This window comes from Diachasmimorpha longicaudata, chromosome 15 (assembly GCF_034640455.1).
Source record: "Diachasmimorpha longicaudata isolate KC_UGA_2023 chromosome 15, iyDiaLong2, whole genome shotgun sequence".
NCBI classification, from domain to species: Eukaryota; Metazoa; Arthropoda; class Insecta; order Hymenoptera; family Braconidae; genus Diachasmimorpha; species Diachasmimorpha longicaudata.
In genome coordinates this window covers 225,140-251,940 of record NC_087239.1, presented here as the reverse complement: position 1 = coordinate 251,940, position 26,801 = coordinate 225,140, and the positions used below count along the sequence as shown (strand labels likewise).

Below are 26,801 nucleotides of genomic sequence, written 5' to 3'. Positions count from 1 at the left end.
AATAATTCGCGAATTTGTTCTGTAAAAATGGAACGTTCCTCTATTTTCCCTCACGGAATGGAACGTAGAAATATCCCATCAATGCAATTTCAATGGCGATTTTTTTTTGTCACTTTTAACTGAATATTTCTCTGGATGCAACATGATTTTTTGCCTTTATCGCGCATCCCCAGTCCCGCTAGATTATTGGTTCGAAATCTACTCGTGAGATTCTTTCTACTGGTAAGTGAATCATTTCGCTGACATAATGAATTTCCTCCCCTTAGTGAAATGCTGTTGTTTGAACCTCCATCCTTTTCAAAGCATTCCGGTCCCCGGGGAGTTAAAGTTGAATGACCATCAGAAAGGAGAGTCGGTTGACCACACCCAACGCTCTCTCACACACTCTCTAATAGTCCAAGTTAATGCTTTCACATTTTCTATCCACAATTACAAGCCCATCCCTCGGGACTACTGTTTCCCTTTCTTCTTCTGCCCCAGCCCCTCTCAAACCGTTCATTATTGTAATTAGATTTCGAAGGGAATCACGTGAAGTCAAACGCATCTCTGAAAATAAGTGAATTCATTGCACGATCCAATGAAATGGCTCACCGTTTTCCGTCAGAAATTTAATTTATGCTCTCGATTGATCTTCTCATCCTAAATTTAGCGGCGAAACGTTTGGCAAAAGTTAATTACTACCCGTTCGGAAAACAAGTGTGGGAAATATTAATGAGCAGTACGCAATTTTTGCAGTCATTAATTCAATGTATTGGGAGTGATTGTCAAAACCCTGTATCATAGCAGAAACCTAATTATTATCATTGCTGCGCGACAATAACGAATTTTCGTAAGAAATGGGCAACGGGACATATTGGAAGTGAGTTGGGTCGGTTATCAGAACATGGCCGTTGTTCTAACCACCTGAATGCAATCGCGAATCTGAGAAAAAAACAATATCTCAATTGAGAAATAAAACTAAGCCACAGATTTTCCTTCCAACCCATAAAAATGTCAGTGTTCCAGTGAAATCTAGTTGTAACCCCTGGATCGTGACAAAAATGAACAAAATTCAATGTGTACTTTTTCCCCTATTTTTAACCACGAATATCCGATGAAAAACAGCGATAAGGGTTTTATCGTATCCGGCCGCATGGATTCGACCGCAAAGTCAGGTTCCCGGCGTCCCAAGCGCGGATCCAGCCGTCGTTGTCACATAATCCATCGGTACACGCTATTTGATACGTATTTCAAAAATTTTTACTAATAAATTTTCCTCTCCACATTCACACACTCAACAAAGAACAAAACCATATTGATACTGCCGACAATTGTAAACGAATGTGTGAATGGAATTGAAATATTTTGCTGCAGAATTTTCGTCGGCAGGGGTTATTTTTCTGATGATTTATAAATATCCGGTATCCGAGGTTTTTGGTAGGACAAAGCCATTTATTGATTCCATTTATCACGTTTGGGTATGCGATCTTTGACAGTTGAACAATCATGATAATACCGGGTCAGGGTTGCGAATGGACAGTTTAAATTTCGCCACATTGCCACACCCGTCGGTTCAGCTTATCGAATGCAGGATAATCAGTTGAATTAATCAACGGTCTAATTTGCCAATGATTCGGATGATTTAACAGCTACACGTCGCGCGCTTTCTCGATTATTATTAGTATCCAAAGATTCATATTATATGGCTGGAAGGGGTAACGGACGGCTGGGATGAGACGTAAACTATCTCAACGGTCGATCACAGTGTTACATTAAATGGAAATTAATTTAACAAGGTTCCTTTCGAAAATATTTATGCTTAACTGGAGAATATATATTTTTATTTCATTTATTTTTTCGCAAGAGTATTGGAAGCAGAGCAAGACATTGTCCTTTTTAGTTATATCTATTTTAGCACTCGACTGATTTTTTAAAAATTTTACTAACATATAGGTTATCGTTATCGGAGAAGGAAAAGAACTCTTATTATAATGAGTAGAAATAGCAATTATCTTCCAGCCTTGCGACCTCAAGAATTGTCGGAGGAGTTATAGATTTGGTGCCTCTGGTGAGTCATTATTTTTTACTGTCCTCCCGCGTACCGGGTTGAGCCCACGTGTGGGAATTTTTCCAATTGGTTTATGACCGAAACGATCGATAGTTCGTCTTAAAAATAGAAGAAAGCGTAATAAAACAGAAAAAATGTCACAATGATTTTAATGACATTATGAAGATTAGTATATGAACATTTTGTCATTCGTGATTTCAGACCCGAACAGCACGAAAATATAGCAGTGATTTCCAAGGAGGGTGGGAAAATTGATAGAAGTGCGCCAGCAAATCTGGAAACTGCTCGAAAAATGCTGGCCAAGCAGGAGAGCCCAATGAATCCCTACAATAAATTCGAGTATCCAATGATCCCATATCAGTTAACGCTGAGACTCGAGGAACTGATGGCAATTCCCGGTAACTTGAAATCCCCAGCGTGTGGTCCTCCACTAAAGACACCTATTGAGGGTTGTTCCCAGCATCCAAAGGAAGCATCCATCAGGCTGGATGAAGCTGTTCACTCAGACGTAATTGGATTTGACGGATTTGCGTGTATGGGAGAAAGCAGACGGGAGTTCTATTATGCAGTTAAAACTAGAGTGGAAAGTGCCGTCAAGGTTTGTCTTTTTAATCACGAATTTGGTCACATGCAACTCTACTCTTAATGATCCGATCATTGCTCTTGTCCATGTGCCAGCCACTTTCAGTCATTCACAATGAATATCAGTGTTAGAGTTTTGCGAACACTCTCAGTAAATCATCTAGACTCAAGCAATGACTACAAAACTTTCATTTGAAAATAGAGAGAATTTGGTATAACGCAAATGAATTGACCATCTCTATCTTAAAAAATAAAATGTATTTTTCATGCAACAAATCTAAAAAACAACAGATCTGTTAATTCGAAAATCGTTCCAAGAAGACCTGTTCACTGCATAACAATTTATTCCAATTCGATCCCCGTCAAATGCCAGATCTTTTACTTAAAGAAGCACTACACTAACTACAAGTTTATGAGAGAATTTTTTTTACAACATCCACATATGAAAAATGTATTTGTGATCACAGATATTAATGTGGTTCGGTTTGTTAAAATTTAAATTTATGACATTTGATCAGAAAAATCAGACTAAGACTATCTAAATCTATAATGCAGTCTCTAAAGTGATAGAGCTACTTTAATCCACCACCAGTAAACCTCTTCCGGCTGGTTCAAACCCCACTGGGGTGGTTCATCACGTCATCCCATTGCTACATTAATCTTCCATTAAGTCTACCTTCAGATCAGAAAAGCAGGTTAATTTTTAATATTTTTTCCTGTCGAAAATTTTAGCATGAGGTGCTCGAACGTTTACAAACCTGTTTTAATATTTTTCTCTTAATTCTATTCACGAACATTGTTCTATGTAGGGTCGTCCCGGATTGTGCGGCCTTAAAAAATATACATATACCTATACATATACATTTCGGTTACTAAAAAAATGGCACGGAGAAAAATATTCAATGTAAATTATCGCTTCCGTATTGCATAAAAAGTATCTCTTCCGTAATTCCGTTCATAACTGCTACGTAACTGTTACGGACTTTTTTTGGAGCGCTGGATTATTTTTATCTGAATTTTCAGTGAAAAATTACCGCACTACCACTTAAAATTTTCCTGACCACTTTTGTAATCGGCAAGCGAACTTCAGTTTCATAATTTTTCACAATATCGTTCTTGGTGTAATCAATAGTCGAAGAGTTTTCAGTTTACATAATTCCGAATCTAAGAAGCTGTACAAAAAATAAATTTCTAATCATGTCATTACCACGGAAAAAATGATTTCCCTGCACTAATTAAAAAAGTCACTTATTAGGTTTAGCGGCAGTAATATATTTTAAACACCGAAGCAGTTGTCAAATTTGTAAGCGCATTAGGGATTTGTACAATGCAACCGAAATTGTTATTCGATTTATGTTCTCATCCTCGTAATATTAAATAAAGATTCATTAAAAGCAATGGAGATGGAAGTTTCGTTGGATATGGAATACGCGGTGGCCTCGGTCTATTTTATACGGTTGGCGTTGAAAGTTTTCTTGGGCAATGCGCTACCGCGTAACTCAATTGATGTTCTATTCTAATGTGATTAAAGAATTTGGATCTCATTTTATTTCTACTATAATCAAGATTGTAAAACTTTACAACTTACAATTTTTTAATGAATATTTGGTAGGAAAATACGAATGCATATTCATTGCTGAAGAGAGAGTTGTGTCGATAGGGTTCTTTTGTGCAGTGTTTCTATTAGAATGTTTTTATGAATAGGCAAATACAATGACTTGATAAAACTTCAAAAATTCAAGTCATACAAAATGTAGGAGGACTTTTCATTCAAGTGAGTTGAAAAAACACTTTCGATTCAATGCATTCGGCAACATTAACCGAATTCTTCAATCGGTGTAGTTCCTCGTACTTGTAATTGCTTTGTAATTGAAATATTCCAAGAGATCGATTTCACAACAGACCAATTAGGTCTCCTGCTAAAAATCGCCATCATTTATTTATAAAAATGAGGTAATCAATACTCTCGATTTTCTCATATTATTTGATTCGAATTCAGTGATTAATAGCGTTTGACCCCTGGCATTATGGAACCGTAATTACTTGGAGTGGCAGGTTAATAAGAATTATCGGTTACAATACCCGAAGATCTTCATAATAGTTAGGTTTCTTTCTATAAATAGAATTGTGGTATTCATTGTTATGTATCGAATGCGCGCGGACTGTGCGCAATTGATCGCTTTGTGACTTCTCCCACCATTGCCTTTACACTCGCCACTTTTTCACCAGCGGTCTCGCTCTTTCGTTGGTGCAAAAAGGGGCTTTTCGCAATTGTAAATTTCGTCGAGCGGAAATCCCCGAAAGCGCACTGTTCTAGAATTTTTACTGTTTAGTTATGACTACGGAAGTCCAAGTTAAAAAGTTGAAGATTAAATGATGAGCTTAAGCTTGGTTTAATCTGGGAAATCATGGCTTGCAATTCCTAGCCTCGATCAAGCTCGACCAAAGCAGAACAAAGCTCAGCTCGGAACAGCCGAACAGTGTCTAAATCATTCTGATTATTACTCATAAATTTGTTAGTGAAAACAGAAACTAGGAATCTTTTCCGTGAAACCCCTTTACCGATGGGTGTTTTTAAATAAATCCGACATTAGAGGAGTTAGTTGACTTTCAGCCCTAAGCCATTGGTACCCACTGGTGAATTTCCCCTTTCAGAGACACAAAATATTTTTAATACGCGGAGATTTACCAATGCTTGTGAGAGCACTTGAAACACGTGGCTGGGTGCAGAAGTATGAATCCGTTAAAACCCGAATGCTACCCTATGGTAAGTTTAATTCGTTTGGCTCATTCTGTCACTCCCTGGAATTTTTCTCAAGTGTGCAATTAAATCCACTACATATCAGCAGGCATTATGAGTGTGGATTCAAAATCATTGGGTGATGTCATCCAGGGAGACGGTTCACTGAACGAGAAAGCACTTGTTTTTGCTCTTCTACGCAATACACCACCCGACTTCATTTGGGACTGCCGCAATGACTTTGTTGAGTGGGACCCTTCCGTCAAGCACAATGTGCTTTTGAATCGTTTCGAAAGATCCTCGGTTTATACATCAAAAGTATAACTTTTTACCCAGAATAGTTGAATATCTAGTGGAGGTTTTAAGAATACATTTTTTTTTCAAGAATTTCCCTTTTTTCCATTCTTTATTTAAAATAGTTGGGTATGGCTCGCATACTTGAACAGGCGCACTGGTTTTATGAAGAAGATGTATCAAGCCTCGAGTTTCCACGTAGTTACAATCCAGCTAGGGATGCAAATGCATTTTTAGAGGATTTTCGTCGTACGGCAGCCGCTGGCTTGTTAAAGTGGTTTGTCATGAGAATTCAAGAAGGGCTGAGTATTGTTGTGGAGGAAAGTCAAACGATTCCCATCAGTAGACTGGAATTTGCAGCGAAAATATGTCAGAGGTATTTAGTTGATATTGAGCATGAGAATATTGATCAAGTGGAGACGCCAGAGACTACGGATGACGAGTGGAATACTTTCCTTGAAGATTATTCAAGCGTTATTCACAGGGGCTTTGGAATATCCAATATTGAGGAGGATGCTCCAGCGAAACTCGAGGTTGGCATTAAATTTACTAATTTCAAAAGAAATGGGCAATGGAATATTCACTTCATGAGTATGAAATGATGGATTAAGATAGTGGAAAATTATATGTGTGCCGTCGGGGAATGATTTCAGCGACTAGAAACTTTCTCTTTGAAAAATCTCAATGGATGAAAGTCATCCGGAGAATTATCTGATTTATTGATGCAGATAAACCTATGGGTGTACTCGACTATGAAAAATCAATGAAAACTGTGTTTACAGGACTCTTACTGAAAATGAATAGCAATATAATAGAATATTTGGTACCTGTAGCCGTCAAAATATATATATCGTTCTCCTTCGGCAAAATATCTGGCAAATTTTTATGTTGAAAGGAACGCTCTTAAATGCTGTGGAATTTTACGGTTAAAGCGGCAAGAAACTAGTAGGAATTTTGATAGAATTATCTAACAATCTCTTTTGAACATCGATAAAATTCTTAACATTACTATTATAAAAAAGTAGAAAATGATTGAAGTATCGAATATTTGGGTCTGCCATTCGCCAAATGGAATTAAATGGTAGTCGATAAAATTTCCACTATCCTTCGGGGTGTTTTTTTCCTCATTGTCAGCTTCACTCTAATTTTTCACTCCATTTTCCAGAAATGCTATTTACTGGCATCGGAGACGCTAAAAAAACTTAGCGAGTGCGACCCGCAGTATGAGCTCAATGGAATGAGAAATATTTGGATTTTAAAGCCAAGTGATCTGTGCTGTGGCACTGGCATCAGTATCTCTCACTGTATCAAAGATATCTATCGCCGAGTTGACTCCAAACCCAAAGATTACTTTATCGTACAAAAATACATCGGTGAGCGGTGGCTCTTTATGTCCAATAAATAATGAATGCCAATTAATTGAAGTTAATAGAATTAAATATTGCCGTTGAAATAATAATATTTTCATGCTGTTACTGCAGAAAAACCACTTCTAATTCGAGAAACGAAATTTGACATTCGTCTGTGGTATCTCGTGAGCAACACACTTCCCTTAACCATATGGCTATTCAAGTAACTAATTATACTCATTGCTCATATATTTATATCTCGAAAATTTAACGAAAAAAAAAGAAAAACAATTCGCAGAACTGTCGTTATGTATTAAAACACGTTTTTAACTGCTAAAAAAAAACCAGAATTAAGACAATTGCTAATATTTACATTGACCACAGAGAAGCGCTGTTAAGATTCAGCTCGAAGCCCTACTCGGTTTCCACTTATCACGAGGCAATTCATCTCTGCAATACCGCAATTCAGCAGAAATATGACTACGAGAAGCGGCGGAGACGTAAAAGGGGAAATACCGATGAAACTGAAGAATCAATTCGTGATCAAGGATGGGATTGCAAAATGCTGAACGAATATTTAAAGTAATTTCACGTTTCGTTTCCATTCCTTCGGATTGGATAGAAAAAAATTTATGATAAAAATATTCCACTCCAATTCATCACCACTAATGGAGATGAAATTGTCAGGTGCTAAGATATATACTCCCTTTCTCACCAGCTTTATTTTTTTTTCTCTGCTTTATCTTTTAGGACCCAGGGATTTAGCGGCGAGCCATATTACGACACTATATATCCGAAAATGTCACAGGCCATTGTGCTGACGATGCTGGCTGCACAGGAGCATATGGATCGTAGACGATGCAGTTTTGAACTTTACGGGGCTGATTTTATGGTACTGGATGACCTGTCAGTGTGGCTGATTGAAATTAATACGAATCCACGTATGCATCCACCGAGTTCTAAAATAACTCAACGACTTTACGATTCTGTACTTGAGAGTCTTGTCAAAGGTTAGCAAAATGCAAAATTGGCAACGCACACTTTATTTTATTTTAAAATTCCTCCTAAGCCAATTATCCAAATTTCTCCAACTAAAATTTTATACAATAGTTTCTTCGCAATTTCGTAGACCTGCCTCATCAATCAACGTATCCTTTCTGATTTATTGTATAGTTTGGTTTGTTATCTCATCTCTGGATTTTTCTCTTATTCAGATTTATACGGAAGAATTTTCATTTTTGCCAGTCTATTAAAAAAATTAGAATGTGCCGCCTTCAGATGAATAATATGAATTATCTATTAGGAATTGGGTCAAATTCTATAGATTTTTAGCCAATTTTCATGTGCTCTGACAGTAGTGGCATATTCCATAAAGCTGTGGTGGTGTTTTTGCAATCGATAAAGCAATTTTTATCGGGATACAGTCCCATCATGGGTTTTATTTTGTAAAGGCCTTTTGTCGATGGAAAATCCGGTGATAAGAGTATCCTGACAAAAGGTTTTCTCACTATGGAATATATTACCAGAGAAAATTATGGGAGAAAAATTTTTGTACGTCACCGTGGAACTGAGGATCATGGAGGGAAGAGTTGAGCTTTCGAGTAAGAAAGTTGTATGACTTCTGGCGACTCTTTCTGGCCACTTTTCTACCTCAATCCTTATCCTTCACCCTCAGCACTCACTAGAAAACTTATCGTTGAGTCTCACGTTAGCTGTGTTTGTATTGACGGCACGAGTTGGCCACTAATCAAACAACTCGGACTATTGGAAATGGTCGTCGTCGGACTTTCTTCCCTCACCTCCTCTCATGTTTTTACTCACTTTACATTTTCTTTTATTTCTATCCAACTTCAGCAGCAAGTCCAAGGCCTTGCTCGAAGCGTTTTTCCATGAAATTTCAAAGAGTTCCTTGGATTTAGAAGCAAAAAATGTAGATGTTTGTACGAGGTGAGTTTGAGTTTTATGTTCAATCTTTTTTTATTGCAGTTGTGATGGACTTACCACTCGATCCGTCCACTGATACCGGAGGTTTTCAACTCGCTTACAAGGAGAACTCCCTGGATTTCATTCCCTATCTTGGTCCTGGTCTCTTTGTATTTGGTAAACGTATGGTACTGCGAGAAAACGAGGATAAGGATGTGAACAACACTAGGACAAATATTTGCAGTCCCTGGGGGAGACACAGTCGTGCATGGACAGCACCGGCTAGATCGCGCAATAAAAATCCGAAGATTGTTGATTTTGTCAATAGCTTCGAGCGTTGACGGACTCAACACGAAATCTGTGATTGTTGATTTATCAATTTTCGTGATATACCAATATTTGGCGAATTCATTTTTGTAAATTTGCTTGGGTAAAAAACTCTATTTTACGGATACCTCGTTAGTTAACTGGAAACAGCTTTCGTTTGTAGTACAAAATTCTTCTCAGCCGTGTTTATTATTCTCGACAAGACCATTTTTTTTTCAGTTCTATCTCACTGCTCAATCTCCAATTACTAATTTATGAGTTTTCATAAGATATTTTGTTTCTATAATAATAATTCTTTATCAAGTACCAATGCCCTCTGTCAATGGTAATATTCTTGATAGTCTTTTGATGGAGAATGCTTATAAGCAAGACACTTTTTTTCGTGTTTTTTTTTTCATTGATTGGGGCGGAGGGAGATTTATTTCTACGACTCTCTATTGACATCCATTAATTGAAATTGTCAGTTAAATATGCTTTGACAGCCGACTTCGGCCACCCCTCAAATGGAGTAATAAGAGTAAAAATTATATCAAAGACATTGGATTTATTGATATGTACATACAATTATTTTATTTACAATTATTCGGTAGTTGTATTCTCGATGACGATTTCATGACGTTTTTAAATGTTAGATTTGAAACTTGGACTTTAACAAAATACTACATCTTTATAAATCATTGTGCCGTGTACTTGATACGCGAAGAAATAATTTTTCTTGGTCACAATAGTACAATAGAAATGGTAATAGTAGATTTTACCCTGCTGAAAAAATTATTCTCATCGCCTTGATTTTTATTCTTTTCATACACCTCAAAGCCAGAAATATTTACGACCGACTGAACTTCAACCTCACCGGTAATTCAGATTTATGCAGGTAATGGATCTCATATGAATAGAATCTTAGTTGCTATCGTAGTTAAGAACAAAAGAAATCTCAAGTCGGTGTGTAAATTCACACTGGCTCCGTGATGCATTGCAGCTGGATGCTCCTCTGTAACATGAAAAAAAAGGGGAAGAAAATCCATGAATGATTCCAACTATTCTGAATGGAAAATGGTTCAGACTAAAGGCTCTCAGAGTTGAATGCCACTGGATCAATAATCCTTTGAAATAATCTTAAGAGAGTGAAGGAAATGAGATGCTAAAACCAAACGGGAGAATCAAGCCAGTGAAGGAGAACAAAAAAAGAAAACTTAATGTATCTCGACTCTCCAATTACTCATTCAACAGTGATGAGGTGATGTAATGCAAGCCTGACAATTGAGAAGCCATGCTACAAGATGTTAATGATGTTAGAATCATTACCTTTGACAACGTGAACTTTTATACTATTCGGATTTGCATTACTCGGCTTGCAGGTGTATAGACCAGAGTCACTTGGCACTGCATTCTGTATCATCAATCGACTTGATGTTTCACGACCCTTTTCAGTCACCAGACTGATACCTCCACGGGGTGAATCAAAATTTATATCCTTGAGGGTTATCCACATGTAAGAGAAAAAGACAGATTGAAAAAGGAGAAATCATATGAATTGAATGTCTCAGTCAAAGGCACCTGTCTACCCTTTTCTCCATCAGTCCAGCACATGGAGAAAAAGGACTTTGAATTACCTCTTTTTCATTTTGACCATTTATAATTAATATCAACAGTAGATATATAATTAGCGCCATAATTTATCAACTATCTGAACTTTTCGTGGTCGTTTAATACTCAATAAAAGCATTGAAACAACAATAAAAAAGGAAAATTGAAATTAAAGTGAGAAAGAAATAGGAAAACGAAGGAGATAACGAAACATTTTCTACGAAAACACTCTTGTTGTTTAAATGTTTCCATTAAAAAAAAAAGAAATGAAAGGAGGTAAATCTTTCCGATAAAAAGTATCGACGCTCAGAGCGTGAGAAAGACTTAAAACGCAGCGATGCAGGTTTATTCTTCAATGAAAATGGATGCAATAATTCGTGAAGTAAAAGAGGGAAAGGAAAGCCTTCAATGGAAATAGTAGGTCAACAAAACAAAATAAAGCGAAAAACATTGCACCTCAATGGATACCGATTAGTTCTGAAAAAAAATAATCGCACGGACCCGTATGTGATAATGAACGATAAAGAATATTTATACAATGAAGAGAAGGACAGTATTAAAATGGATTTCACGCTATGTTAGGACAAAATTAGGCTTTTATCATTTTTACTTCTTGGTTTTGTTTCACGAATCCTTCTGTATTTCATCAGTGACGGTTAAATTTAGAGAATAATTAAATCTTTAATAAGAATATATTGCATATTTAATTTTTCATTTTGCTCTACAAATAATATTTAATAAAAATAATGAGATAATTACAATTGTCAAATGCTCAAAGCCCTTTATGAATGGTACGCTCAGATTACGCCCCTGAGCACGCCTTTCTCACTCCTGCCTCCAAGCATCCGGTCGGTGGGTTGAGAAAAGCTCCATAATTCAATGGGATAATATGCTTGATAGCAGTTTACGACGACGGATGAGTCAAGAAGACTTAAATTCAGTAAAAAAAAATACGGAGAACCGCAACAGTTAAATTAAAAGAGTAACCAAGAAATCGTGAAATGTGAATTCGTTTTCCTCTCAGATATCATAGAAATTTATTCTCCAATTGGTTTCCTTTGAAATTCAATTCTTGTTCAAATTCTTTGAAATTTACTGGGAACCGGAAAATCCCATAAAAAATGTCCGTTAAACTCCCAATTGTACGAATTGCTACATAAATTTTATGCCTTGTCCCTTATAAATTAATCATCGATCTAATGAGTAATCGCTGCGCGAACAATGATTCCGTCATTTTTTCCCCTGGCAATTGAGAGCTTTCGCGGAAGAGATTACAAAAATAATTCACCAGAAAATTGCTCACCGTTCAAGAATTTCCAATTCCACAGACTTAACAAATACTAAAGCTTCTATGAGCTTTTACTTCGTTGGGAAAAATTACGTAACATTGTATTGTATTGTAACAATTACGATGGACCGGATTATTCTTGTACTATCTATATGTTCATTGAATGCCATAAGTGGCAAATTCAACTGAAGGGATTAGTAAAACAACATTTACAATAATCCAATATTTATCGCTCATGCACAGAACAGCGTCGCACTGTTCACTAAAAAAAGATTCATTGTTCTTGGTTGACACCGGAAGATTAGCCCTTCACACTCTGTCTTGTCACTCTTCACTATGTGGAGAGCGCGATGACACTGCAGTTTAGCTGGAGAACTCACCTCGCTATTGTGACGCCAAATCATCGTTGGGGGTGGATCTGGGGCGTATTTGACGAGGCAGGTCAGGTTGATAGTGCTGCCTTTATTCACAAAAAGATCGGGCTCTCCTACTATAATGGTCACGGGCTCTGAAACATATATACATACATACATACACATACACATATGCACGAGTGTATTTGAACGTGCATCAGGTTCATTGTGCTGATGGTTGACAATGCGGTTTCTGAAGGGTTTTAGCTAGATGCCGATGTAAATCGTCTCGTGCGTTGTATGTTCTCATGTTGATGGTTGAGTGGCTCATGCTTTTGGGTCAAGTTTTAGAGTATTTGATCATTCGTTAGAATTGTGTGGGAAAACAAAGGGGTAAACATTTTGCTGCTGGAATGGCATATGTTTGGAGTGGTTTCCAACTTTCATTACAGGAGCACGAGAAATCAATTAAATTTTCACGCCACTTCCTACACTTTTACCATTGATACATCTTTCATTATCCATTCTGCACCCCAAATGAAATGTGAAATCATTAAAATATGAAGTTGAACCAGATTAACGTGTGGCTACATTAAATATCCGTTCAATATTTACTTATACTTCAAATCATGAGATTTGTCTAGATGAGAAAAACCAATAACACCAAACTTGGCACAAGCTTGCTTCAAACCTTGAACGGCAACCCTGTTCCAAGTTTCGATGTCAAGCTCTATCGCGGAGTTTGACCGAAGCTAGAACGTTACGCTTGCTCTAACCGCCGATCCAACCTTTATCATGGATTATTTTCAAGTCTTGCTAATTTTATCCATATGACTGCACTACCTGCCAGAGTTTCCATTGCATGAATATAGGCGCACTTATTCTTCATTATTTCATAATTAATCATTAATGGCTGCTAATGGCTTGTAACCCAAGTTAATTTTTCTCTGACTATCGCAAAGAACTCCAGTTAATTCTTCCTCGTCATTCACATTTCAAACAAACTCCTCATGAACTGGCACAGAGCATAGTATTTGCTCTGAAAGACAATTCGATTAAAAGTAATGGAAAGTTCACTGCGTCAGAGGAGGAAGCTTCAATGAGTTTATCCACTCACCAACTACAGTGAGAAAAACTGGATGTCCAATGGGCGGTGTTGTTGATATTTGGCACTCATAATAACCCGAGTCCTTACGTTGTGGATAACGAATTCTCAAAGTCCATTCCTCCGTGTGTGGAAAATGTTGAGCCTCGAAGCGTTGATCACTTGTGTAAGTATAACGACCAACTGTTAACAAATGTATGTCCCGGTGTCTCACCCAAGATACCTATTAATAATTACAACAATTAGACATTAATGGATTACCAGAGTTACCTCCAATTATGGTTACAAGTTGTTTGTTATTAACTCCCCTCTCTTTCTTTATGAAATTTAGCATTAGCGCGATGGCTTCACCTCAAGATTACGTGCAATAAAATGCAACTTTCCCTTATGATGCACAAAACCCGTGGAAATATGCATCGACACACACTGGATAGTTTGGGAGCGGTGGGCGTTATTGATTTTCCTGGTTCTCACGCTAGCTCCAAACCTGTCCTCTCCTAGAGGTGTGGGTACTTGCATCGCTCGGTTAGAGACCAGAGATTAATGGTATCCCGAAGCGTACCTGCGATTTATCGATCTCATCCTACAACTACCCACTTTACCCTCTGACACCCGGTGCACCTCCGTCGAATTTGCCCATTGCTTCTGAAATAAAAGTGGAGAGGGGAGCAAGAGGTGTAGGTGTAGGGAGAAGAAGGTACCCTAGTCCAATGTCGATATCACCGTAACCCGAAATAGTGAAACAATAATTCATGTGACCTAGGGAATATCGAAATGGAATATACAATCTCACTGGATAGGATGAAAATGCGTTTATCTCAAGCAATTTCATACAGCACCTGATCTCTCACCCCAAATATACAAATCCTTCCGCAAACACGTGCCAATTTGATTCTTGGCAAGCGTCCTGGACATTGATTTCTCCACTATGATAGTTTCCCGGTTACATGAAACTTTGAGAGGATATTTTTTCCGGTTCCATCTTTTCCTCTTTCATCCGGCCGCTATGGATTTACTTGATTCGGTATACATGAACCATAGGGTCCTCTACCCGCTATCTGCTCTCTCTTCTCTACTATAAAACTCATGTGAAACCAATGTATTGTTTTCTCTAACTATTTTGGGTGAAAAAAAATCACGGCCCCGATGGAATGTTCTTTTTTGCCAACGGGCTCAATCTCTGCACCAAAAGCTTCATCGAGTTGCACATGATATATTCGAGCTATCACCCACGGGGTAGAATGTACGAGTGCACAACCGTAAAAATAATCAACAATCTTCTCTATTTGGGTCAGTGAGATGTACATCCGAATTTCCTTCATGTTTGACGCAAGCTATCTGTTCTATCTCCATTCATATATAACTAGTATTGCCGCCAGACAGGAAATCAACTAGACGAGACAACATGAGGGTACCGAGACCCAAACTCCAATAATAATGTTTTTTTTCTCTTCTACTGTGAAATCAAAGGAGACAAGATAACAATATTGATAGTTAAGAGAAGACATGTCGACTTGGCTAACTATGATGACCAGATCAAGAATATCCTCAAGAGAGGTAATTGAATCTGAAATTTAAATAACTTGTAACAGCACATCTGCAGCTAAATGGAGCTACAGGCCCTCAGAGACAACAGAACAACAGAACATCTGCTTTAAGTATAATCACGAGTTGGTTTGACGATACACTAAATTAGATTAGCATTTGACCAGAAATAATTGGTATCTCTTTTACTCACATTTACTAGCAAGCAAGTCAAGACATTCACTAAGCGATGGAAATTAATTGAAACGAGACTCCAGTTAATGTCTCAGAACTCGTGAGGAGACGAGCTAACGAAATTTGTGATCTTATCTCATCCCGTGATAGCACTATAGATGCCTAGCTTTCACTTGAAAAGCCCGTACAACAAGGGTCGTATTTGGATGTATCGATAATTCAACAATCGGAGATTACTCAATGCTCCATTGGGAATGGGCAAAGCCGTAAAAACAAGGGCCAAGGCAAAGTGAGGAGGGGAAAGAAGCAGTCGAAAACAGGCAGGTGCGATAGTACCAACGGTGAATGTGAGAAAAATAAGAATAGACTGAGGATATGCGACGTAAGGATTTCCAATGCTCTGTGGAGTGGTATTCGCCGTCACTGTTGATCGAAAAATACAGAAATACAGTCGTTGCACTTTCAAGCCACGAGAAAGGTGAGGTGCTTTGCTTCTGCGTGCCTCGAGACTCCATTGGCATTCCCCTGTTGGGAATATAAGGACCGGAACGAAATTGATCCATTCTCTTGTGTTATCTTTTTGTTACAAGTACCCTCTATGTATGTTGGAACATTGGGATAAGCAGGTTTTTATGATAGAACAAAGAGAAAGCCGGATAAATTGGTAGGATTTTTTATGATTTCCCAAAGAAATGGAAATGATTTTTTAGTAACAATTCATGTCAAGTTTGTTCCAATCACAAAAGTGAAATATCAACGGGAAGTAAAGGAATTGAATAAATGTTGACGTTGGTAGTCCAGTTAAGTAACTCGGACTCTGTCAGTCTGAATTTTGCGGAGAAGCAGAAACGTGCATTCTGACAAGGAGAAACATGGTAAACTCAACCCAGGTAAATTCAAGAGTTCAATTTACAAGGAATTTTGTTACGATATACCACAAAGACGGACTAAATGTCTGAGAATTAAAACCTAAATCAATGGTGGAGCAATTCCACTCGATCGTTACATCATTAATCGGCCAATTGATTTACCAATCGATCGTGGAATTATCGAACCACGGGCGATTAGAATCTTCTCTCGCGTATTCTGTCAGGGATCCTAAAAGTCGATTGCCAAGTGTCGAAAGCACACACCTCTTTTTTGACTTCGATAACGCAGGTCATTGAAGTATAAATTGAGAAACAACTAGATGTGAGGAATTATTGCACAAAATTTTATGCAAAATCTCATGTGATTTTAATGTAAAAATTATTAGAAATGTATTTGATGGTGGAAAACTTGAGGTTCTAAGGGGTGTGGTTAAACGTCTGATCCTCTCCTACCGCAATGCTGTACTGGAATTGGCCAGGAAATGCCGAAAAATCCACGTGAGAGAGAGGTTTTCAAACGTGGTTTCAAGCACCAGGGTATTAACTCGTTTAGCCAGAGCTGAAAGGACTCTTTGCTGGAGAAAATAAACAATTTCAGAGATCTCTACTTTTTTCATTTTCTTTATTAAACTCGTATATTAAAATTACTAGCGTTTTGAATGGGGATCGCGAAGAAAGTTCAATAAAGCTAGGAGCACATACACGAATTGAAAACGAGTCTGTGCTTTTAAAGGTCTGCCTATATTTTCTCTTATCTCATTGAATAAAATACAATACAAGAATGACTATTGAATAACGGAAAAGCACGTGATAGTTAGCATATGTGACTGGCAATTTTTTACTATCATATTTATTCTCCTTTCCCTATCAATACATTGATGACAAGTTTCTAAATAATTTTATTGTTATTGTTTGATAAAAAGACACTGGTTTTATTCCTCGAAAAAATATTTTTAGTGTTTCCGTGTAAATGGAGATCATCAACTAATATATATATATATATATATATATATATATTATTAATATTTTTATTTGTTTCATCACCGTTTAGGATTTGGAAAACTGTTACAAGTTCAGTTGAACAAAAAACGTTGTTATAAGCTATGGGAAAAAATTCTCACTTATATTTATTGAGGAGGACTGACAGCGGCAGATAGGAGAATAGCGATCATAATCGGAACATTATTGATAATTAAGAAGAAGGTAAAAATAACTTACCGTGCGATTGCCGAGATTTTTGACTTTACAAACAAGATCAACGGTGTTACCAACGAGGCCAGTGAAATTAGCGGGCATCGAAGTGTCGAAATGTGGCCCAGTACCGGGTGTTGGCCATTCTTCTAAAAAATCTGTGCGAAAATTGCGTAGACATGTTACAGCACCACCTGTAAGCACACCAATATATACTCTCAATTCTCATGTATACAAGATTTCCATGAAGCAGCTCGTTTACAGATTAAACGCACCAACTAGGTGAATTGCGATGAACGTTAGGCGAGCGGTGCTGGTTAATTTATATGAGGGCGTGACAGAAATGGGAGGAGAATGTGCGGTACAGTAGTATCAACAATGAGGGTGCTATCAACATCGGGCTTTTCCAGCTTCAGTCGAGAGGGTATTAATTTCAAATCTTTTGGACTATTTGAGCTTTACTACAAAAGCCCGATGTATTCTCTGACTGCATCAGGCTAGATGGATTATGGGTAAGATGTTATTTATCAAGACTGTGGTATTCGGCGTTGAAGTCACATGTCTGGGATTTCTGTAATGATGACGATGATATTCGTAAATGGACCAATGGAATGGGGTCTTTTGTCACTTCCAGTTTCTACGGCGGGGTGGTCCGATATTCATGGAACACTCGAGGCATTTGATAGGTTTCCATATCCATAAATAATTCACTGCTGACGGAGAACGTGACACAAATGTTTTATCAGATCTGGAATTGCAGGGTTCCATATGGGCATGGGACATTCCTTATGCTCCTTTCATTAGCCATGAATTTTTAAAGAATTTTCTATCTTTCATTTTCATGTGAACAATAACCATTTTTGTCATCACACTGCGCAAAAATAGTATATTTCTATAATATCGGAGGTATCTTTAGTCTCGTGTAAAAATTAATGAATAATTATTTATATTTATTGTGCTCCATGACGTACAAATGGATTAAAAAGATCAAATGACATCGGTCCAAAAGCTATGTTCACTAGATATCATGGACTTATCATTTGTTTCGAGGTATCCAAAATAACTTATTTTCACAGTATTTCAGTTTTCGTGGAGATCTCGAAAAATTTATCGACTAAAAAGTAGAGCTTTCCACTGGCGTGTAAGCAGTTGCTTGAAAGATGAGAAAAGAGTTTGTGAAGTACAATCATTTGAATAAAATATGATGTACCGGTAAAGTTGAACATATTTATATTGTTCAACATACAAACAGCAGAAATCGAGTAAAAGATATCATATTTTACAAGTTAAATGGGGAGAATATTTCATATTTATTTGTAGTATAACACATCTGGAAGTGAGAAATAGAATTCAGAATTTCAAATATTATTCGTCGAACAGAAGTGTAAATAATTCTACGGTTTGAGAATAATGCACAGACTATCCAGGAGACTAATTCTTGAACCAGTGATGATGTGTTCCGTATACGAGCGCGTCGTATATGACCGGTGCGATAACTCTAGCACGTGTCGTATAAATGTCATCAGCCATCCGGACTATTCCCACATCAGATAGTATCTTGCGGGTAGACAATTTACACCTACTTCTCTTTTGTTGCCGACTTTATTTGCCTCTAACAATGGTTTATCTGAATCTCTGGCCCTCAATGAGATTGGCAGGATTTCTTGCGTAGAATTTGGCCAATAAAAATTCCTACGCAGAGAGGAAAATCCGAAAATAAATTCCATTACTCGGCCCCATAACCGCAAGCCAAACTGCCAAACTCTCATATTTTAATCGGACTAAGGATAACAATTGACGATTAGGACGAAAATGTTGCTGTGTTCATTTATTCTTTCGAAAAATCACGAGAAACTCATGACAAATTCATATGGTGAAAAATACCACTGAAAATTGATAATATACTACTACTACTAATAATAACAACAATAATAATAATATATTGGAAATGATATATCCTCCAAATGTCGTCCAATAAATTGATTCTGTACCAATATAAAATGTTTGAAATAAATTTGAGGTGAATAGAGATTGATTCAGTCAAGTATTTGCCGGAAGTGAAGAACGAATTTAAATTTCGGATAGATTGAATGCTGTGATGCGTCGACACTGATGGTTCAACGTGAAGTGCTCACTCCTCTTTCCGTATTACTATGACAGGCTTTAGATAGGAGGACTGGGATATAAGGGTCGCCATGTAAAAGCATTTTCATTTTTTATCTTTTTCCTACCGTCTTTCACGTTGGTTCCAGGTGATAAATACTGAAGGATAAAATTTTATGTTAATAGTTGGCAGCTTCAAAATGATAGATGCATAATATTTGTTGAAACTTGATAAGTCGGTGAATAACATATCACAAATACGTCCAACATAATTAATTCAATCTCCTGTTTTATGAGGAAACATGGAGATTAGTTGATCCATAAAATTTATCCAAACTCAGATAATGATCCTATAGCAAAGCATCTGCTACATGAAAAGTTTCAGCAGCATTCCCATCACTCTCTCAGCAGCTGCTCTCTCTTGGAGCAGTGGTGATGTTGCACTAGTCTATACCATCAACCTCACTGATAGGTACCGCCAGGAGTTCACCACAAACTTGTCTTCACATCCAGCATGTCATCCCAATACGCATGAGGTTAACCTTGACTTATCGACATATTGCGTAACAAAGGGTTCTTTCAGTGCCCTTTATTTTCTCCCTCAGTTCTTCATTATTAATCCTCTAATACTCATTTGCACAATTCGTCCATTTTCTCGTTGACCGATAAAGCAATAAAAATATTGGACTATTATTAATCCAGTGGGATAACCCAATACATATGCCAAGAGTCCATCATGAATACCCTAGGGGAGCTCGACGTATACTGCGATCTACTTGAGTTTCAAAGTCCCCTGCTGCCCTGGATAATCGGAAATCCTAACACACAGAACCAATCTCAGCCCAATCTCTAGTTCGGCGACTTTCTAACTGCCCACGTTCCACCTCATTCTGATAGTCCACTCAAAAATTGATAACTACTAATTTTTATGTTTTCCCAAATCCCACATAGATGAAGGCAGCGAACTTATCACATTTCAGTCAGTTACAATTCATCAATGGTTCAACCATCCCACTTTGTTATGTTTTCTGTTAACCACGCAATCGGAAAAATAAATTCTATTGTTTCATATTACCCAAATAAAATATATTTCGGCAATATGAAGCCATGCAATTTGTTATCGCAACACGAACAATAATCACAATTCAAATTCCCTCTTCAAGATGCAGATCTGTGGTTTCCGACACCTGTAAAAGAGGATATTCATACAATTCTCATTAAAATTTCACATATAGTTCAGTCGTTTTTGGCACATTATAATGAATCAGATCTCCGGAAAGAATGCCCAGTTGCTACTTGTCTGATTATTTGCCTTTACTTCATGTGTGGGCATTATTGAACATGTTTTTGGCCAAAAACCAAGTCATGCATGCACACAAGTTATGAACACGTTCTGTTGCAAGTAATTAAGAGCAGGCAATATTCATAATTGTAGTAATTATGTGACATTATACCTACTTAGACAGAATAATGTAGGAACGATTTCCATGAGAAATTACTATACATGTTATTGTAAAAATAGTTATAGCAGAGCATGACAGCAAGACCTATGTTGAATATTTGAAGACAGGAAATTCACTGAAAATTTCACGTGAGACAGCTCTGAACACACAAAGTATGGAAGTGACAAGGGAAGTGGAAGGGAAAACGTGTTTGAAGAGCAAAGTTTCAATCTAAATAAAAAATATGCATGAAAGTTGCTCGGGGTAAATGTCCTCAAACTTTAAAGATAAATACATTTTTAAATTATTTCTCTGGTCTCCCACTGGGCACATATACTACACTTTGGTCAACCAGCAGGATACCAAGATATTTTCACTGTACGCTTAATTTTTCCATTGGGTTGAACATGAAGTTCAACACAAGTGGAAAAAATGAATGCAATCATTCCAATGAGTTGTTTTTCAAGAGTGGATCGCTTTTTCCATGGTTTTGCCACTGATTCCAGCGTTACCTTTGTGAATATAACAGTTCACAGCTAGTAGTATGCAAAATGCACAGGGTAAAAGCCCTAAGTGGAGTGTGATTGGCGTTTGATTGGGTGAACTCATAGCATCGGTTTTTATGGAGTGTGCAGAATCTCGTGAAGTATTCTTTAATAGTGTCAAAATGAAAGCCGTAGAATGTGAATTCCGTTTTTTCCACGGGGCAGAATTTTCGTTTTCCCCTCTGTTTTATTCTTCTGATACCGTTTGAATGAAAGTTCATTGTATTCAGGTTGGCTTTTAATAGATTTCTATGTGAATTCTGGTTGGGTGTCGATAGATGTAAAAATCATCCATGACCCACTGCCAACTATATTCATTCGGTCCAACAGGATTCAATGCAATAACCATTGCATTTCAATGAACAGGCTTGCAAGCAACCATTAACTAATGTATCAGCATATAATTGATTACAGTGAATCATGGATTTCTTTCGTGCCATTGGATTTGAAATATTATCTATATAAATTACTTATAATATTGAACGAAAACCTCAACTGATGATGAAAATGGAGAAATAAGATCAAAGGTATGAAAAGTTTCCAATTTAATCATAAAATTATGCAATGAAAAAAGTTTTGAAGCCTCGATTGGAGTTAATCAAATTTCCACTAAAATATAAATCTCATAATCACTAAATATCACACAATTTTACTGAGGATGTTCTAATGTTGCTCGACGTTAACATAAAGATGTCACTTGTCAATTACAGTTCGAGACTCCCGATTGCAGGTGTTCGGCACACTTCGGCGAGCGGAACGTTGCCAAGTCGGGCTAACATGGACAGTGATAGAGACGTAAAAGCGGTAAATGTTAGGGCTGACGCTGGAAAAATTGCCGAATAAAATTTCTAATGTTCCCAAGAGTTAATGAAGTCTTTTCATAAGTTTCTATGGTATTCTCCATAAAATTGCTTCAAAATGTTTCCCCTGCTGTTGTGCATGATTGCTCTTAGTTCGATTAAAATATTGGATTACGGCTGTCTGTCATCGTTTCTGGTATTGAGCATTAGAATTGTTTCTTGAACTTCCTACTTATGTACAGTGTACGTAATGCTGGTATCGACCCGGTCCATCAACAGTTATAGTTGGTATATGTGCCATTGTGTTCATTCCATGTCACCTTATGTTTTCTAATTGCTTTCAAAACTTTTTAAAGAAGTATTTGGGGTGTGGTACAAATTACATAAGAGATAGCCCCTACTAAGTGAGTAGCTGAGCTGCGCCCTCACCCTCTTCGAAATTGATGGCAATTTATTAGGGCCAGGGTGTTAGAAAAACTATCTTTCAATTTTGTCAGATTTTTTCGATCAGTCGCATCGGAAAAATAATCATTTTCTGGTTTTTCTATTCGTTCCTAACTTGAATATTAAATTTTGTGAAACTCTCGAAATTTGTTAAACCTGTCCAAAGAATCGCGAAATATCTTTGTATTAAAAAATTAAAGGTATTGGTATATATTTCAACTAATACACTATAGAAATGATGTTCATTAACAGCAGGAAACCATTAAAATCAAGCTATTTACAGTGTAATTCGACACCACTAAGAGCTAAGAACATACATAAGGATGCTGGACGCCATTTTTTATTTGATGTCATCGAAAATCTCTTCTTTTGATGTTGGAAAATGCTATCAATTTCGAGCTGGCCATATTGACTTTCAAATATATGTATATTGATGATACGAAGTGCAATTTGGTCGTTCGTTTGCCTGTCTAGAACATGCTGTATCATTACTTCATTAATTATCAGTTAGGATTCAGAAATATAGTGAGACATTAAAACAAAATGGATAATTGATGCATATTCATCGCGAATGAATTAAAAAAGCGAGAGAGTATTAATATTTAACGCAAAACGCAAATGACACCATCAGCTCAATCGTGCGCCCCTCCTCTTATACGATGCAATCACTGTGTATTGAGAGGACCATTTCACGAGATAATGATTCATTTTTTTTCTACTCCTCTTTTTCCTCGCAGCCGAGAGATAATTTAGATTTTCCAACTACGATAAATTTCAAAGAGCCTACGGTGATTGCTCCGAGGTGCTTGCATGAAAATCGTCGTCGTAAAGGGTTTCCTATCTGAGATAGCGGCACCGTACATTGAAATATCTCGCCTTAGAGTAGAAATTTTATGCATGAATTGGAACGATGAAGTAACAACGAAAATGCCATTTTCAAAAAGCCCGAAAAGAGTGTGGTTTGTTAAATTGTTGCACTCTATGTGGTGGGACGTGATCTCCTTCTTCCCACCACCATTCTACATTCCCTATTTTTGAGAGGAAAATTCTTCATAAAATTCACTTATCAGAAACTCGACGGAGACTTTTCTTTCCTGTATTGACTAAGAGAAGAAAGGATCGTCTGTATTTTACAGAGATGGAAGAATATTTTTAAATTGTAAAAGTGAAATTTCACTGAGGAATACTAAATAACTCACCAAAATAAATGATACAGCAGACGAGCGTGGGAAGAGAGGTAGACATCGCTTGTTCCTAGCGATAACTCTTACATTCTCGGATATTATCTCACTCGCATTTTCGGCCGATGTATTTGTCCTCCAATCGATGTGTTACTAGTTCGTAGAACAATCTGCAGGGAAAGTCGTCAATTTCCAATGGTAACATCATGCAGCTGACGCTCTTCTATTTTACGAGCACTTCAAAATGGTCAACATGATGTCGTTCACTGCTTCTGGAAACTTGTAATTGCGAATATTCTCAGCTGTCACAATCACAAACACTTTCTCATCCATATGTTCAATCCAGAGACATTACTATTCAAGACAAGGCTCTTGATATTCCAATAACTGATTACGATTCACTATTTTTATTAGAATGTCCTAGCGACGAAAATGACGGACGGATTAATCAAGTTTTTGACCACATGATGGATATCACTGAAGCACAAAAAAGACTTTTTACACGAACAATCATTTAGCCCATTCCTCACAACTCGGAGATAGAGGATAATCTTTTACCGTGTTCATTCAACGAATGATGAAAATTGAAAAAAGTATTTATCATCACACTTGTCAGATAATTCAAGGGGTTTATTATAAATGCATTAAGCCGTCAGCACTGGAGTTCCACAGGTCAAATTTTCGACACTCAGCTGACCACACCAAAGTGACGTATATCGACTGAGAAGCTAATCAGTTGAAATGATCAATCACGGCCGATCATCCTAACGCCACAGCTATAGCGCTACAACAGGGCTATTCCGTCGGATGATGATGATTGACTAAAAACAGCGGGTAGCCAGGAGTGGGTGATGCAGGAGAGAGCGCGCTTTCGAAAAGAGATGCTCCCGCGTCAAGGATAGACGAGAAACTACATTGCGCGAGCGCCACTAGCTGGTTGAGCACGCAGCCGCCCCTTTGCAAGCACAATCTACCTATATATGTGCTAAATCTCTCTCCCCTTCGTCAACGACCAAAACCTACACAACACCACCACCAACCACTTCTCCACGCTTGCCCGCGGCTATCTTGTTAAAGATGCGAAACTACCAGGGAAAAGGAAGAAAAAATATTATTGGAAGAGAACCTCACCCAACTGTTTGCTGCTCATTATACATCATTGTATTTGATGATACTGGATGTGGAATTGATGCTCCATTGTCTTTTTATCTCGTTATCTGTAATTGTCAAAGGATATTATGTACTTGACGAATTCAATTAATACTAAATTGAGATAGGAGGAACTGGGGAATAACGAGGTAGCTAAAATGAGGGAGAATATTTCAGTCCATCCTTCGTGACTAAATTACTTTCTTTTTATACTGGTATATGGACACTAAAAATGCTAATTTTCTACAACGGGCGACATATTAAAAATTGACAAAATTTCGAGAGCCATTCTCCCTCGGGTTTGACAGTCGACTTTCTAAAATATGGGAAAGCAATTGATTATTTAATCTTTCCATTCTTTCCTCTCTCGCTCGAATCTATGCGTATTTTTGTTTCAATCATTCTATTATTCTTAGAAGTTCTGAAAACATTAATTTTGATATGTAATAGCTGACACACCAAAAGCGAAAAAACCGGTAGAGATTGTTTGTTTCCCTCATATGAATTTTTTCTAAACGTCTTATTTGCGTTTGCGATCGATAAAACGTAGTTTACTGCGCTACGATGTAAGGCGAGTCATTTGCGCGTGCTGTGTTACTGACCTGCAAAACTAATCACTTCCATGAACTTTCACTTCGATTTTGTATTCTTCGTATAAAATAAACAAAAGTGATAAGGGAAAAATTCCATCTTAGAAGTAGAAACACTGTAAGATCTATCTCAATTCTCTGATTACTGGATGGATACTTCATCTCAGATGAAGTATCTAGTCAGTGAGAGTATGCTTTTCATATTTTTTCCTCATTGTCTCATGTTTCATGTCTGAAAGACACTGAGATATATGACCTTTATATCTACACCATAATTGTGTGCGTCAATGTTTTATTTAAAAATAATAATAATAGCTTGAACATGATGTGATAATTTTCACAGTTCTCTCGGAGTTTACACTGTTTAGACTGTAAATAATAACCTAGTAGAAGAACAGGGGAATTGTAGTTGGATAAGAGTGAGAAGATTTTCTAGTTCATCGACTTAATTGAAGTCATAAGAAAGTATACAACGATTATAAAATTTATGTATTGACTATTGTTCACAGGCACAACTATATCAATCGAGAATTTATGAACAAACAAAACATTCAGCTAAATAAGTTGTACTCTCCTCCTTCCTCCTTTCAACAGCAATTGTATATGAATAAATGTAAGAATTCCTGTGTGGAGACTCGGATCACCGCACAAGCATCAGCAACGGCAGGAAAGAGATGACCCGAATGACCGAATCAACCTTTCGCCTGTGAGGGAGGAAGTGTTGATGGGAATAAAACATGATCGAGTTCAAGATATTGATAGAACTGAGCAGGATGTTGGATGAAGGAATCTAATCATCCGAGGCCAGCAAGAGCTAACCCAAAGCCAAAGTCAAAAAGTTATACTGAAGTTGCACAATTATTTTGAGGTGTCATACATTGAATTATATTGACTGTAATAATTTTATCAATTTTAAAGAATTGACTTTATTGATTAACTCATTGGTGCGAACGATCCAGTCAAGATAAAAGAATATAACATAGTAATAATCAAGGGAATTATAATAATAATAATAATAATAATAATAATAATTCTACTCCTGGGAAGAGAATAGCCAAAGAAACTGTAGATACTCATTTTGTAATTATTTAAAGTAATCACAATCACATGCTCGTCTCGAATTTTAAGTAGTTTAGACTCCCAATGGCATAATTGAGAAAAGTTGAATGAAAT

At 37.1% G+C, this 26,801-nt stretch overlaps 2 protein-coding genes across 4 annotated transcripts; one reads left to right on the top strand and one right to left on the bottom strand.

Moving 5' to 3' along the window:
• Window positions 1-559: 559 nt before the first annotated feature.
• Window positions 560-9,806, top strand: LOC135169457 (tubulin glycylase 3A-like). 3 transcript variants are annotated; one of them, XM_064134496.1, is made up of 10 exons: window positions 560-1,206; window positions 2,249-2,645; window positions 5,285-5,396; window positions 5,479-5,687; window positions 5,789-6,196; window positions 6,829-7,036; window positions 7,145-7,235; window positions 7,397-7,594; window positions 7,763-8,022; window positions 8,999-9,806. In XM_064134496.1, exons 1-10 carry the CDS (start codon window positions 1,055-1,057, stop codon window positions 9,274-9,276), a joined length of 2,313 nt encoding a protein of 770 aa, XP_063990566.1. In that variant the 5' UTR covers window positions 560-1,054; the 3' UTR covers window positions 9,277-9,806. The 3 variants fall into 3 exon arrangements, with proteins under 3 accessions (XP_063990566.1, XP_063990565.1, XP_063990567.1); XM_064134495.1 differs by having other exon boundaries at window positions 5,476-5,687; XM_064134497.1 differs by lacking the exon at window positions 560-1,206 and adding an exon at window positions 1,885-2,047 and having other exon boundaries at window positions 5,476-5,687.
• Window positions 9,787-24,810, bottom strand: LOC135169458 (zwei Ig domain protein zig-8-like). The gene is made up of 6 exons (XM_064134498.1): window positions 23,908-24,810; window positions 17,402-17,568; window positions 13,608-13,818; window positions 12,518-12,645; window positions 10,568-10,736; window positions 9,787-10,253 (listed from the first exon to the last, which is right to left on the bottom strand). The coding sequence occupies exons 1-6, from the start codon at window positions 23,951-23,953 to the stop codon at window positions 10,147-10,149; spliced, it is 828 nt and encodes a 275-aa protein (XP_063990568.1). The 5' UTR covers window positions 23,954-24,810; the 3' UTR covers window positions 9,787-10,146.
• Between the last annotated feature and the right edge of the window lie 1,991 nt (window positions 24,811-26,801).